Source organism: Silene latifolia, chromosome 11 (assembly GCF_048544455.1).
Source record: "Silene latifolia isolate original U9 population chromosome 11, ASM4854445v1, whole genome shotgun sequence".
NCBI classification, from domain to species: Eukaryota; Viridiplantae; Streptophyta; class Magnoliopsida; order Caryophyllales; family Caryophyllaceae; genus Silene; species Silene latifolia.
The window spans coordinates 5582103-5593765 of NC_133536.1; the positions used below are offsets into that span (position 1 = coordinate 5582103).

Genomic DNA, 11663 nt, shown 5'->3' on the forward strand with positions numbered 1-11663 from the left:
TATATATCTAAATGAAAATGTAAATAAGAAAAACGTAAAGAATTGACTGGGACGAGAGGGTATAAAAGCCAAAGAAAAATGCAACATGTGATACATAAAACCATATGAGTATAGGACAGTTTTGTCCATCATTGAGAACAATTTGAGATGGTGGACCTATTTTGTTCTCCCTAAAGAATCCCCCAAGTGGCAACATGCTTCTTATATCACGGATTCGGATGCAAGTGTGTGAACCGGGGAGAGCCTACAGATGTCAGCTAATTCAAATGGTAAAGTATACAATTGTGGTTTGGAATTTATTTTTGTAAATATCGAATTTTCGAGTCCCTTTGAAAACGAATAATTTAAAAATAAAATAAAAAAAATACGGAGTAACACACAATAGTATTCATCTATTTGCCGAGTACTAGTCTGCTACTGTCCATGAGCTCCATGGATGAATAGTTGCTTAATTTCGCTTCAAATCTCCTTGGTCGAATGTCATACCATAAAAACGATGGATATAGCATAGTAAGGGCTTGGACATTCTTACGCCAACCGCGCAGATAAGATCTTTGACATAAAGGAAATTGCATTCAAGCAACATTTTTCGACAAACAAAGGGCAAAGGCCAAGTATAAAGTTAAACAAGTACACAGTATATAATCCCAGATGTTTTCCAGCAAATTCGTGTACCGACTAACATTTAGTTCTTACAATTCTTTCACCTGCATTTTATTCTCTGCAAAAAATCATCTCATTCCTGCCTGGCTATACACTCCAAATGCAGGTGAAAAGACGGTATGACATCAAGATAAAGGGATGACAATGAAGCCATGCACAAAAAAGATGCATTTTCTTCGACATGAACAGCGCCTGAATGAACCAGATCAAAACAAAAGGGCAAAAAAGAAAATTCCGCAGTGTGTTTTTCTCGACAATTGAGGGTGGAAAAAGTCGGGTTTACTTCAATCAGACTGGTCCTGAGGAATTTCAGCAGTTGCAGCATTCGGCTGATCATCTTCAGGGGAATCTTCTACATGCTTTGGCCCACAGCCGTGACGTGTTTCAGGTTTCTGTATCCAGTCAGTGATCTTTACTGATGTTGAGCGAGAGGTTTCGGTTGAGTTGCAAATGGTCATGTTCCTCCGACTGGCAAAATATGGTTGGTTTAGTCCTTGTACAAAGGGCATCCCCAAGTAGTAGCCTGAGATATATCCAGCAACTGGGTGGTTATATTTGCAAGTCGGACCGTTTCTGCAGATACCATATGAGCTGAAATGAGCACATATGTTTTCCCCCTGCAAAACCAATAATAAGTTGTTCAATAAACAACCCGAAATTCAGCAGGAAAATCAAAACAACCCCGAGTTTGCCACCCTACAGTGGGCTGTTGTTGCCAATCATTTATCTGTAGATCGCGTTCCAGAAAAGCTAGAGAGTTATAAACTCGTGTGTGGTGCATAGTATGAGTTAGGGGTGAGCAAATTTAGTTCCAGATCAGATCGGATCATTTGGCCTGGACCAAACTCGGACCGAATTATTTTGGTCTGGTCCTCGGTCCTCATTTTTTCAAGTTTCGGTCTTCGCTCCGGTCCGGTCCAAGACCTGTTAATTTAGGTCCCCGGCTGAATGAACCAAATTTCATGTTTTTAAAGACATCATTAAAATATTATAAGTAAAACGGGACGATAAAATCAGATGGATGCAGTAACTTTCTATTTTTTTCCCCTCTAAAATCGCGCCACTGCCAGGCTAGCATATACACGACCTAAAACTTAGGCAACAGGAAAGAAAGAGCAAGAAATTACTGGTCTCAGTGGGAAGCCATGAGGGCCTAAACTGTAAGCAATCTTTTCTTTTGGATGATAGAACTTGCATTTTGAACCATATTTGCAACCCTCATTGCTCATAAAAAATCGGCACACCTCTGGCTGATCAGTTCTCTGAGGAAGGTTAGCCATGATTGACCAATCAGCCTGTCCACCAGTAACCATCTCACCTGGATTCTTCGATGTATAAACAAGATTCATTCCTATGGCAGAGCTATTTCCCTGCTTAAATATAAATGTAGGGTACATTAAACAATACTCCGTGTATCCCGATCAATAATTTACTTTTGTAAACACAATATAACGCCATAACAAAGAAACAAACCCTGGAGAGGATCTTTGAAGAAAGATCAGAAACCTAGAAATATTAGAGTTAGTCTGCCGAGAGGCGGTCTCACATTAAAATTATGTGTGTGAGGCCAGCCCATCTAAATAAAGTTGCCATGAGTTTAATCATGAGAGTATGAGACAGTCTCATATGAAAATTTGCGAACAAAAAGAACTAGACTTACCAGATAACCGTTCCAGTGAGGTGTAGCAACAGCACCTTGTACAGCAGGGATGAAATATGGCATATAAGACGGTTGACCAGGAAAGTAAGAAGAACTAGTCCATGGCAATGCTGGCAGTGACCCAGCATAAGGCATGACAGGTGAAGCCAAATATGCGCCCGTTCCTACAGCAGTAGTAGCTCCTGATACTGCAGGTACTGATACAGCAGGTAAAGCAGTCTCGACTGAAGTGGGTTCAGGGTGATTGAACTTGCATGCTGCTCCAAACTTGCACTTCCGGTTTTTCATGTAAAAAGCGCAAGCCTGCTCCTCCTAAATGTAATTCAACCAATTTCATTGAATTTAATGTTACAAAATTAATTCCTAGTTAACTCCCTCCATTCCATATATAGAGTCCCCGTTTCCGTCTATGGAGTACCCTAGTAAAATAAAGAAGCAAACTCATACTATCCCTAGTTAAGTAACATGATGGCAATGGTTTATGTAACTTCTAATCAATCAAATAATGAAAATGTAAATGGGAATGGAGAGAGCGGAATTCTACGAAATTAAAGAGATACAAACCTTGCGGAGAGGTAGACCCAAACTATTAAGTGGAACCTCTTCAGCGCGACGCCTCCATGGCGGGTGATTATACTTGCAGTATGAGCCAAAATTGCATGAACCAGTCTTCATGAAAAACTGTCAAATTCAACCAATCAGTTCTAGGGTTTGTTTGGGGTACAATATCGAGTTAATAAGTGCAGAGCAAGTAATGTAAGATTGAGGTAGTTCTTCAAAGTTCAATCCATCGACTACAGGACAGACGGATGGACAGATGAAAAAAAGGAAGTAAATTATTGACAAGAAAAACAAAGAGGTTGCATTTTTCTGAGGTGAACTGCATGGTTTTATACTGAAATTCACGCCATACCCGATCCAACTCAAAATAGCAGTAAATGGTATATGTCGTGATCAAACCCAAATTATCTCAAATACACAAGCGACAATTACGAGTTTACGACAAACAGAAATCTCAGTGAGTGATACTGTGATAGTACAAACATAAAGAAAAAGCCAATGTGTTTGGAATATGGCATTAGAAATTCCCAAAATTACCAAGTAAGCATTTCTACTTTCAAAAGCGAACCCTTAATCAAACTCCACAAGGAACTCTTTTTAGTTACTTTTCAATGTCAAAAGAAAATCGACGGACAACATATAACAAGTTCAATGAACTTCAGAAAACAGAAGAAAGTGGATGCCAACTTCCAAGTCCCTCCTACATCTACATCACATTAGGTTAAACAAGCAAATGTCGTAAAGTCATTTAGCAGTGATACTCACGAGTCATGACGGAGTTTCATACGTGTCGACATCAAAACTATCCGATTCTGCCCTGGTCCCAGAGACCATTTCACTCAAAAACTAGTTTCAACATAGTAAAAAGAAAAAGGGCTCCACCTCCAACAAAATTGACATGTTTATAATAAACAAAAATGCATCCAAACACATAAAAAAGTATGAATGAGAGAAAGAAGATAAAGGAAAACAAATATATACCCCACAATCAGGTTTTCCTTCTCTTTGAGGCAGCTGATCACTCTGCAAAAACACATACATATATTACAGGCCGTCAAATAAATTTGAGAGTCGCGGTTCCAAAAAACCGTTTTAAAGCCCCGTATAATAGAAAAAAACTTACTTTTTGTAGTAGATGGTATACATGAAGGTAGACATTTAACTAACAAACTAGTCATTAAAAAGTTTAGGGCCTCGGAACTTTGAACTTGCTATTAGACGGTCCTGTAACTCTGTAAGACCATTGTAAACTAGTTGTACAAGTCTTCATTTCAGACAGTCTTAAGCAAGCCCAACTGATTTTATTACTATTACTATTACTATTACAACAGTCTTACACGATAATTTTTCGTTGCATTAAAATCAACAAAAAGGAAAGGGGAAGAACATGATAATGAAAATATTTGAAGAAATTATAAAAAATAAAAAATACCTGAGAAAAACGGGGAGGGTGATTAAAATGGCATCTAGCACCATAACCACAACCACCATTCTTTAAATAAAACAAACAATCCGGTTCACCAGGACGATACGGATATTCTATTGATTCATCAAATTCTTCTTTCGTTATTTTCATCTTCGAAATTCCTTCTGTTCAAACATTGAACATAATTAACAGACCGTCTCTCTTAAGAATTTATGCATAATTAATAAATTAACCATTAAAAACAGTTAAACAAATCCCACATTGTTACAATTAAAAAAAATCATTACTTTATTAAACTAACACAAACCCACTTAACTATAATTAATCATCTTTAATAAGCTGCACGTTGTTATTAATCTGCTAGTCCTGTGTGAGACGGTTTTAGAGACGGTTTTACACAAAGATAGTGTAGAACGGATCCAAATCACAAGAAATTTACGGGTTTTACAATATACCGTACAGTAAAAAAATAAACCATAGTGGAGTAAAATAAAAGTAACTGTCACACAACAAAACATAGATCATACTAGTAAAACAATTAATTATTATAATATACGATACGATAAAGATCATAATTCATAACCAGTAGCGGAATTAAGGGAGTTAGCAGGAACACTCGCCCAACAAACAATAAAAGTTTCGAAATTTTTAGTTAAAATTATCGGATCACTTTATTACGGAGTACATTACTTGTTCGTCTCCTAACTGTAAATCCTGATTACGCCACAGATCGTATGTTAACATTAAATATATGATTAGAAAGAACAAACCTTTGATGTTATCAACATCAGAATTGCTGTGATTTTGGAGATTATCAGGCATTGTTGATGAATGATGATCAACAAAAAAAAAGGGAAATTTTAATTTTTTTTAAATTATGAGATAAAAATAAGACAAACCCACTTTAAATTAACAAAACCCAACAAGGAATTGGACAACTTTCCGATGAATGTGAGATTAATATAGAGAAAAAGGGAAGAGAGAGAAACTGAAGAAGAAAATAAAAAGGAAAGAGAAATTAATTAATTTATTAAAACTTAAAAAACTAGAGGTTTTATATGAGAATATTTTATGTAAGACGATTTTACAATAGTATAAACGGATTCAAGCAGACAAGCACAAGTGCACAACCCTATTAGGAGTAGGAAGTAAAAATGGTTTAAGATAAATTTGTGTAAAACCGTTTTACAAATTTTTTTTTTTTATTGTTTATGTTGTAAGTTGTGGTATTGGTGGAAGTGGAAGTGGAAGTTTGTATGTATTTATACTCATTGTCAAATTTGGAAAAAAATTGGACATTAGCGTGCAATAAGATTTGGAAAGTGAGAAAAAAAATCTTATGTTGAATAATTGTTGATAGGTGTGGTACATTATTATTATTATTATTATTTAATGGAGTATATCTACCTTATTATTAATCTATAGTACAAGTATTTATTATTAGTATAATTGATTGATGAAAATTAAATGGGGTTGATTTATTTTTGTTAGAGAAAGAGGTGGTATTTATGTTGAAAAAAAACATGGTTAGGTATAAATGTCTTCGATTTTGGGTGTGGTTTTGAGAATATATTTTGAGCTGATATAGATTCTATGTTTTATTTTCGTGTTTTTGTATTTGTATGTAATAAAGGAATATTGTTAGAATTATATTCAGTGGATGATAACTCGGAAGGTGAAGGTGTTGTATGTTTGGAGACCTAATATAAAACACGAAAATATGATCGAGAATTTGTCTCATTAAGAATGTGTTAATTAAAATTATAATATTATATTTAGTGGTTTTGGAATTTTTTTTAGTCAAAAGGAGAAAATTATTCTTGGCTGTGGAATTAATCTAGGGCCACTAGTCACTAAAAGTGATAGCCAAGCCTTTTTAAGTTGGTAAACTTCAGTCGGTCTTGCTTCAGAGGGATCATTTTGGTCTAAATTAATAAGACGGTATTTTGTAACCATTTTATAGCCAAATGTGATCATTATTGAAAAGACAAATTCTTGTTTGTGACGGCCACTATCCGTCACAAACAAGAGACGGGTACCATTTTACCTCATAAAGTACCCACTTTTTCTCTCTCTGCAACACTATTCATGTGGTCCCCTTTCTCCACTAACCCATTTTGTTACCATTTTATCTCACAAAATATCCGTCACAAATGGTAACCCGTCACAAGGGAGACCAATTGTATTGAAAAACAAGTTACCACAAGTTGGAATACTGACAATACCATTGTGGTTACATTTAACAATAAAATGGTCACATATTGTCCGTCTGAAGTTTCAGACGAAAAGTTGCCGTCTGAAACAAGATTTTGCGGGTAAGCTTATTTGAGGGTAATAAAATAATTTCGATACGATAAGTTAAGACGATAGTATCAGGATTTAGGAGTGTTATTTACTTTTAGTTTTAGAAGTTATTAATAGGAATATTTATAATAGTTGGGCTTCAACCATCACCTTATAATAGGAATATTTATAATAGTTGGCTTCAACCATCACCTTAAGGTTTTGGTTGAGATGGTTCATCTATCATGGTATCAGAGCTAGTGTGACCGAAGGTCACGGGTTCGAATCCTGGCAACCTCAAAACCCCTTAAAAACTCGAAGTGGAAACTCGGCACACGGTACGGGGGAGCCGATGCACTACTAACCACTCTCCAAGCCCGACGGGCATTTGAGTGAGGGAGCGTAATAGGAATATTTATAATAGTTGGGCTTCAACCATCACCTTAAGGTTTTGGTTGAGGTGAGAACAAGTGATATGTCAGAATATGTATGAAGTGTGACACGGAATGTGACACAAAAGTGGGACAGAAGATTCTTACTGGTAAATGCTTGAATAGTTGAATCATTGCAAATTAAAGTATACTTAAGTTAAAATTACCAAAATTGAAGATGATCCGAAAGTTAAAGCGACGCCAATCATACTAATATTGTCTGAATTTTGAGATTTTGGTATTAAAATTAAAATAAAACGTATAACAAAGTTATAAATAGATAGCAGCATTAAATTAAAGGGTAACACTTAACTAAAATCAAGTAGAAACACCGAAAACAATTGACCAGATAGAATCTAAATGGAACAATCTAGCTAAACTGAAACCCTATACAAGAGAATAAAAATCGAACCAAAAAATACAAAAATTACACTTTGGTCTTTGGTAAACATATGTTAGAAAGATTTTTTCATATTTAAATCTTTTAGTATGTTTGACTAATCAATATACTAATTTAGTAATTTTGGTGTTTAAACAACATATTTAGACTCAATATGTTGTTTTACAACATGCATAATATGCTGCTTTCCCTGATTTAAATACGTTGGTTAAACACTTAAACCTTCTAATAAAGTTTATCATTTACAATCTACTTTTATAAACTATTTTTTCTGAAAGTAGTACACTGATTATCAAACAAGGCGATAAATAATAGAGTAGAATAACAATCGTATAAGTTATGAAATCGTTATTGCAAAATATAGGAAGCAAAGTAATTTGCCAAATTTCCTAGACTTTCTTTAATTGGTCAAGTTCAACTTAATTTTCCATACTTCTAATACGTAAAGGAGACAACTCTATCATCTCTAACTACATTTTTTACTTTATTTTTCAAGAGTAGAAGTAGTAATTAGTATCCATCTTAAGATTTGTTTGGGTCAAATATAGATTTAGGACGTATTGGAGTCAAAATACACGTCAAAAACTTCAACCTAAAATATTCACTATGGTTAAGTGACCAAGTCCATGGTTGACATTCAAGTATTCAACAAAGACTATAGAAATAATAGTATATTGTTAATTTGTTATCGCAAATTTTTATTTTAGACGATCACTTTTCGTCTAAAGGTTCAGACGAATATATATGTGATCATTTTATAGTTAAATATAACCACAATGGTACAATCAATATTATAGCTTAGGATAACTTATTTTTCAATAATGGTCGACAAAATCTCATTTTATTGTTTCATACCAAAATGGTCCGTCTACAACAAAACCAATTGATTTGTTTTATGTGCTTTAGTAGATTTGACTACACACTCAATTAAGAAATTTATACTCCGTAAAATATGCCTAACTAACAACTTTAGAATAATAAAATGTCATATTTGGGTCTGAATTATGTAATAAAAAATAATGACATTTATATTTTCTTAGTCACGAGTGCTTATATGACTGTGCAAATTAAGCTCTCCTTTGTCAAGTTATCGATAAACATAATAAAAATTACAATAAATTTATCGTGATTCGCCTATTACGAGTTTTAATCTTTATCATTTACTCTTAACAATCATTGTATTATTAAAGCTTAAGAGGTTACACTTTAGGCCCTGTTCTTTTGGACTTCAAGTCACTTAATTTAAGTTCACTTCAGATCCTATAAGTTCAGTTCAGTTCAGATCCTATAAGTTCAGTTCAGATCCAATAAGTTCAGTTCAGTTCAGATCCAATAAGTTGATTCGATTCAGATCCTATAAGTTCGATTCGAGATCCTATACCTCACTTAATTTAAGTTAACTTCAGATCCTATAAGTTAAGTTCGATTCGATTCAGATCCTATAAGTTCGATTCGAGATCCTATAAGTTCGATTCTGTTCGAGATCCAATAAGTTCAGTTCAGATCCTATAAGTTCAGTTCAGTTCAGTTCAGATCAAATAAGTTTCAGTCCAAAAGAACAGAGCCTTAGTCATGTTCTTATAAATTCAGTTCAATTCATTTTTTTTCATTTCATTATTTTTACTAATCACTTGATTATATAAGGAAGTTAAAATTTAGTTCAACTCAGTAAGACTCTTTTATCAATTCAAATAAATTTAATTCATTTTATATAGTCTAACTCTCAATTAAACCTAACCAAGTTAACCCGACCCAAATAATCCAACTGGTACCCGATCCATAATTGAACTACGGACTCGAGCTTGACCTGTAAGGCTGTAACCCAAATCAGCAAGTCTTCCCTGTGACGGACATATCCGTCACAAACTTGTGACGGGTCAATTACTACCCACGTGGTTAGATATGACAAAACAGTTTGCTACTCGCTATGCAATTTGCTTTTATCTTATCTACCCCACATGGATAGTACTTTACCCGTCGCAAGCTTGTGACGGATATGCCCATCACAAATGAGAATTTGCGAACCCAAATTGACACAAACCCAAAAATGATCAAATACCTGAATAACTTGATAATAAGGCCTTGTTCTTTTCTACTGAAAAACTGAATTAAATTTAATGGAGCTAAATGAACTGAAATAAAAGTTAATTTGTCAAGAGATAACCTAAATTTAGAGGTGGGCACTGGTCCAAAATCGAACCGGACCGGAACCGGAATCGACGAAATTCATGGACCGGATTACAAAAAATTCGGACCGGGACTGGACCGGAAAAGTTCCGGTCGAAGACCGGACCGGACCAGTTGGACCATAATTACCCACTTTTTAAAATTCCGGTCCAAAAATTCAGGTCCATTGGACCGGTTCGGACAGTTGGACCAGAATAAAAAAACAATTTTAAGAAAAAAAATGCAAATAACAATAATTTTGGGCATTCGGGTCCAAACCGGTCCGGACAGGAAACCGGAATCTTGGAAAATGGTGGACCGGAGACCGGTCCGAAATTTTTAATTCCGGTTCCGGTCCACTAGATTTCGGTCCGGACCGGATTATGCCCACCCCTACCTGAATTGTTAAACTGAGCAGGGCTAAAATGGGCTGAAATTAAGTAAAAAAAAAAACAAAACCTAACAAACCTTAGCCTAAAACAATTATATCCAAAATAACGTAACTTAAGCTAATTAACCCATCCCGACTCGTTTAATCCGCATAACCATAATATCAATCTGGTCCAAATTCAACTAGGTGGTGGGGATGAGTGATCCTCACGTAGTAAAAAAAAACAAGCACGTGTAGAGTTTAATTCTCTAACCAATGACCAAAAGTGGTCAAGTTACATATTTTATTGCTTTGTCAGACAAAATAATTCAGAATTCACAGAATTTTCATACAAGTATAAAAAGTGTGTAACTGCTACTTTATTGGATTGCAGTGTTTTTGCCTTGCCGCTTGAATTGGGCTTGACCTTGAACCACAAGCAACCTAACTCTTCTTCCTTTAAAAGGTTGTGGGTCCCACACTGTGAACTAGTCGTATTTTTCAAACAACTAGCCAATTATCATTGAAGAGGTTTCAATGAAATATATACGGAGCACTTGACTTGTCACTCTTGGAGTTTTATGTCTTTTTACCCAACTTCGAGTTTTACCACCATAAAACGGTAATATTCATCTTAAATCTGTTTGATAAACCGTATATTAGGTGAAATTAGTAGATTCTGGCTTAAATAGTAGTTTGACCAATCAATCTACTAATTTTACGTGTTTGGTTAATAACATATTCAGACAGCATATTGACCAGAATCTACTTTTTTTTAAAGGATAGTGATAACAAGCGCCCCTAGGGCGCTCGATAAAGGGTCATTACATTGGAAAACAGTTATATTAAATACAATATTTAATTAAGATAGACCAAATCATACTACTTTTATCAACCAATTATCTGTTACTCCGTATATTTCTTTTTCCTCCCAGCCAACCTTGGTACCCTACACAACCCGACCAACTAACGTTCACGTTCACCCGCCCCGCCGCCGCCGCCGCCGGCCTCCGTGCCCATGCAACTTTACCCTATCCACATCCATCAAATCATCACCAGCATGATCGAAATTATCCGACGACCACCAAAATCCATCGCAAAAGCTCGTCGTTACACCTTAAACCACCGATTAACAACTACAAACACCACCACCACATGAATCATCCGTTAAAAAAATCGCCTCCTTCGATAACCAATTTTTTTCCAGAAAACCCATCGTAGCGCCGCGGTGACCGAAACTGAACTCAATACTCTTTTATGGTGATTCCATCGCCGGTTGCGGAGTCAATATACGAATGGTGAACCCTTTTTAGGAATGGGATTGAAAAAGGTTTTGGTGGTGGTTGGATGTTTTGTTAGAGGAAATGATTAGGATCAGTGGTGGGCGATCGAAAATTAAGGTTGGAGTTTGAGGTAACTGGTGGTTTGTGGATGTATTGATGGTGAAGTGTATTTGGGTTGATTTTTCAACTGTTAGTCCCTATTATTTAGGAGAATAAAGCTTCTCTGTAACTATATTTCATTTTAACAAACGCCCCAGGGGCTATTGTTATCATTTTCCTTTTTTAAATATGCTTCTAATAACAGCATATTATAATAGCATATTGAGTTTATACACGGAAATGGTAGATTTGTTATATAGGCCTGTTTGGTAAACAACGAATTAATTTCAGCATAAGCAGATTGCAAAAGCAGATTATAAA

The 11663-nt window shown here is 35.3% G+C and overlaps 1 protein-coding gene across 1 annotated transcript; it reads right to left on the reverse strand.

The window, feature by feature from the left end:
• Positions 1–553: 553 nt before the first annotated feature.
• LOC141610780 (zinc finger CCCH domain-containing protein 67-like) lies at positions 554–5658 on the reverse strand. The gene is made up of 7 exons (XM_074429040.1): positions 5081–5658; positions 4317–4474; positions 3866–3907; positions 2888–3004; positions 2324–2635; positions 1791–2033; positions 554–1280 (listed from the first exon to the last, which is right to left on the reverse strand). Exons 1-7 carry the CDS (start codon positions 5130–5132, stop codon positions 948–950), a joined length of 1257 nt encoding a protein of 418 aa, XP_074285141.1. The 5' UTR covers positions 5133–5658; the 3' UTR covers positions 554–947.
• Between the last annotated feature and the right edge of the window lie 6005 nt (positions 5659–11663).

Excerpts from the sequence above, each read along its gene's own strand:
- LOC141610780 (XM_074429040.1), bottom strand. The coding sequence starts at position 5,132 with ATGCCTGATAATCTCCAAAATCACAGCAATTCTGATGTTGATAACATC. Across the intron at positions 4,475-5,080 it reads TGATGTTGATAACATCAAAG|AAGGAATTTCGAAGATGAAA; the intron begins GTTTGTTCTTTC and ends ATGTTTGAACAG. Across the intron at positions 2,034-2,323 it reads CTCACTGGAACGGTTATCTG|GGAAATAGCTCTGCCATAGG; the intron begins GTAAGTCTAGTT and ends ATATTTAAGCAG.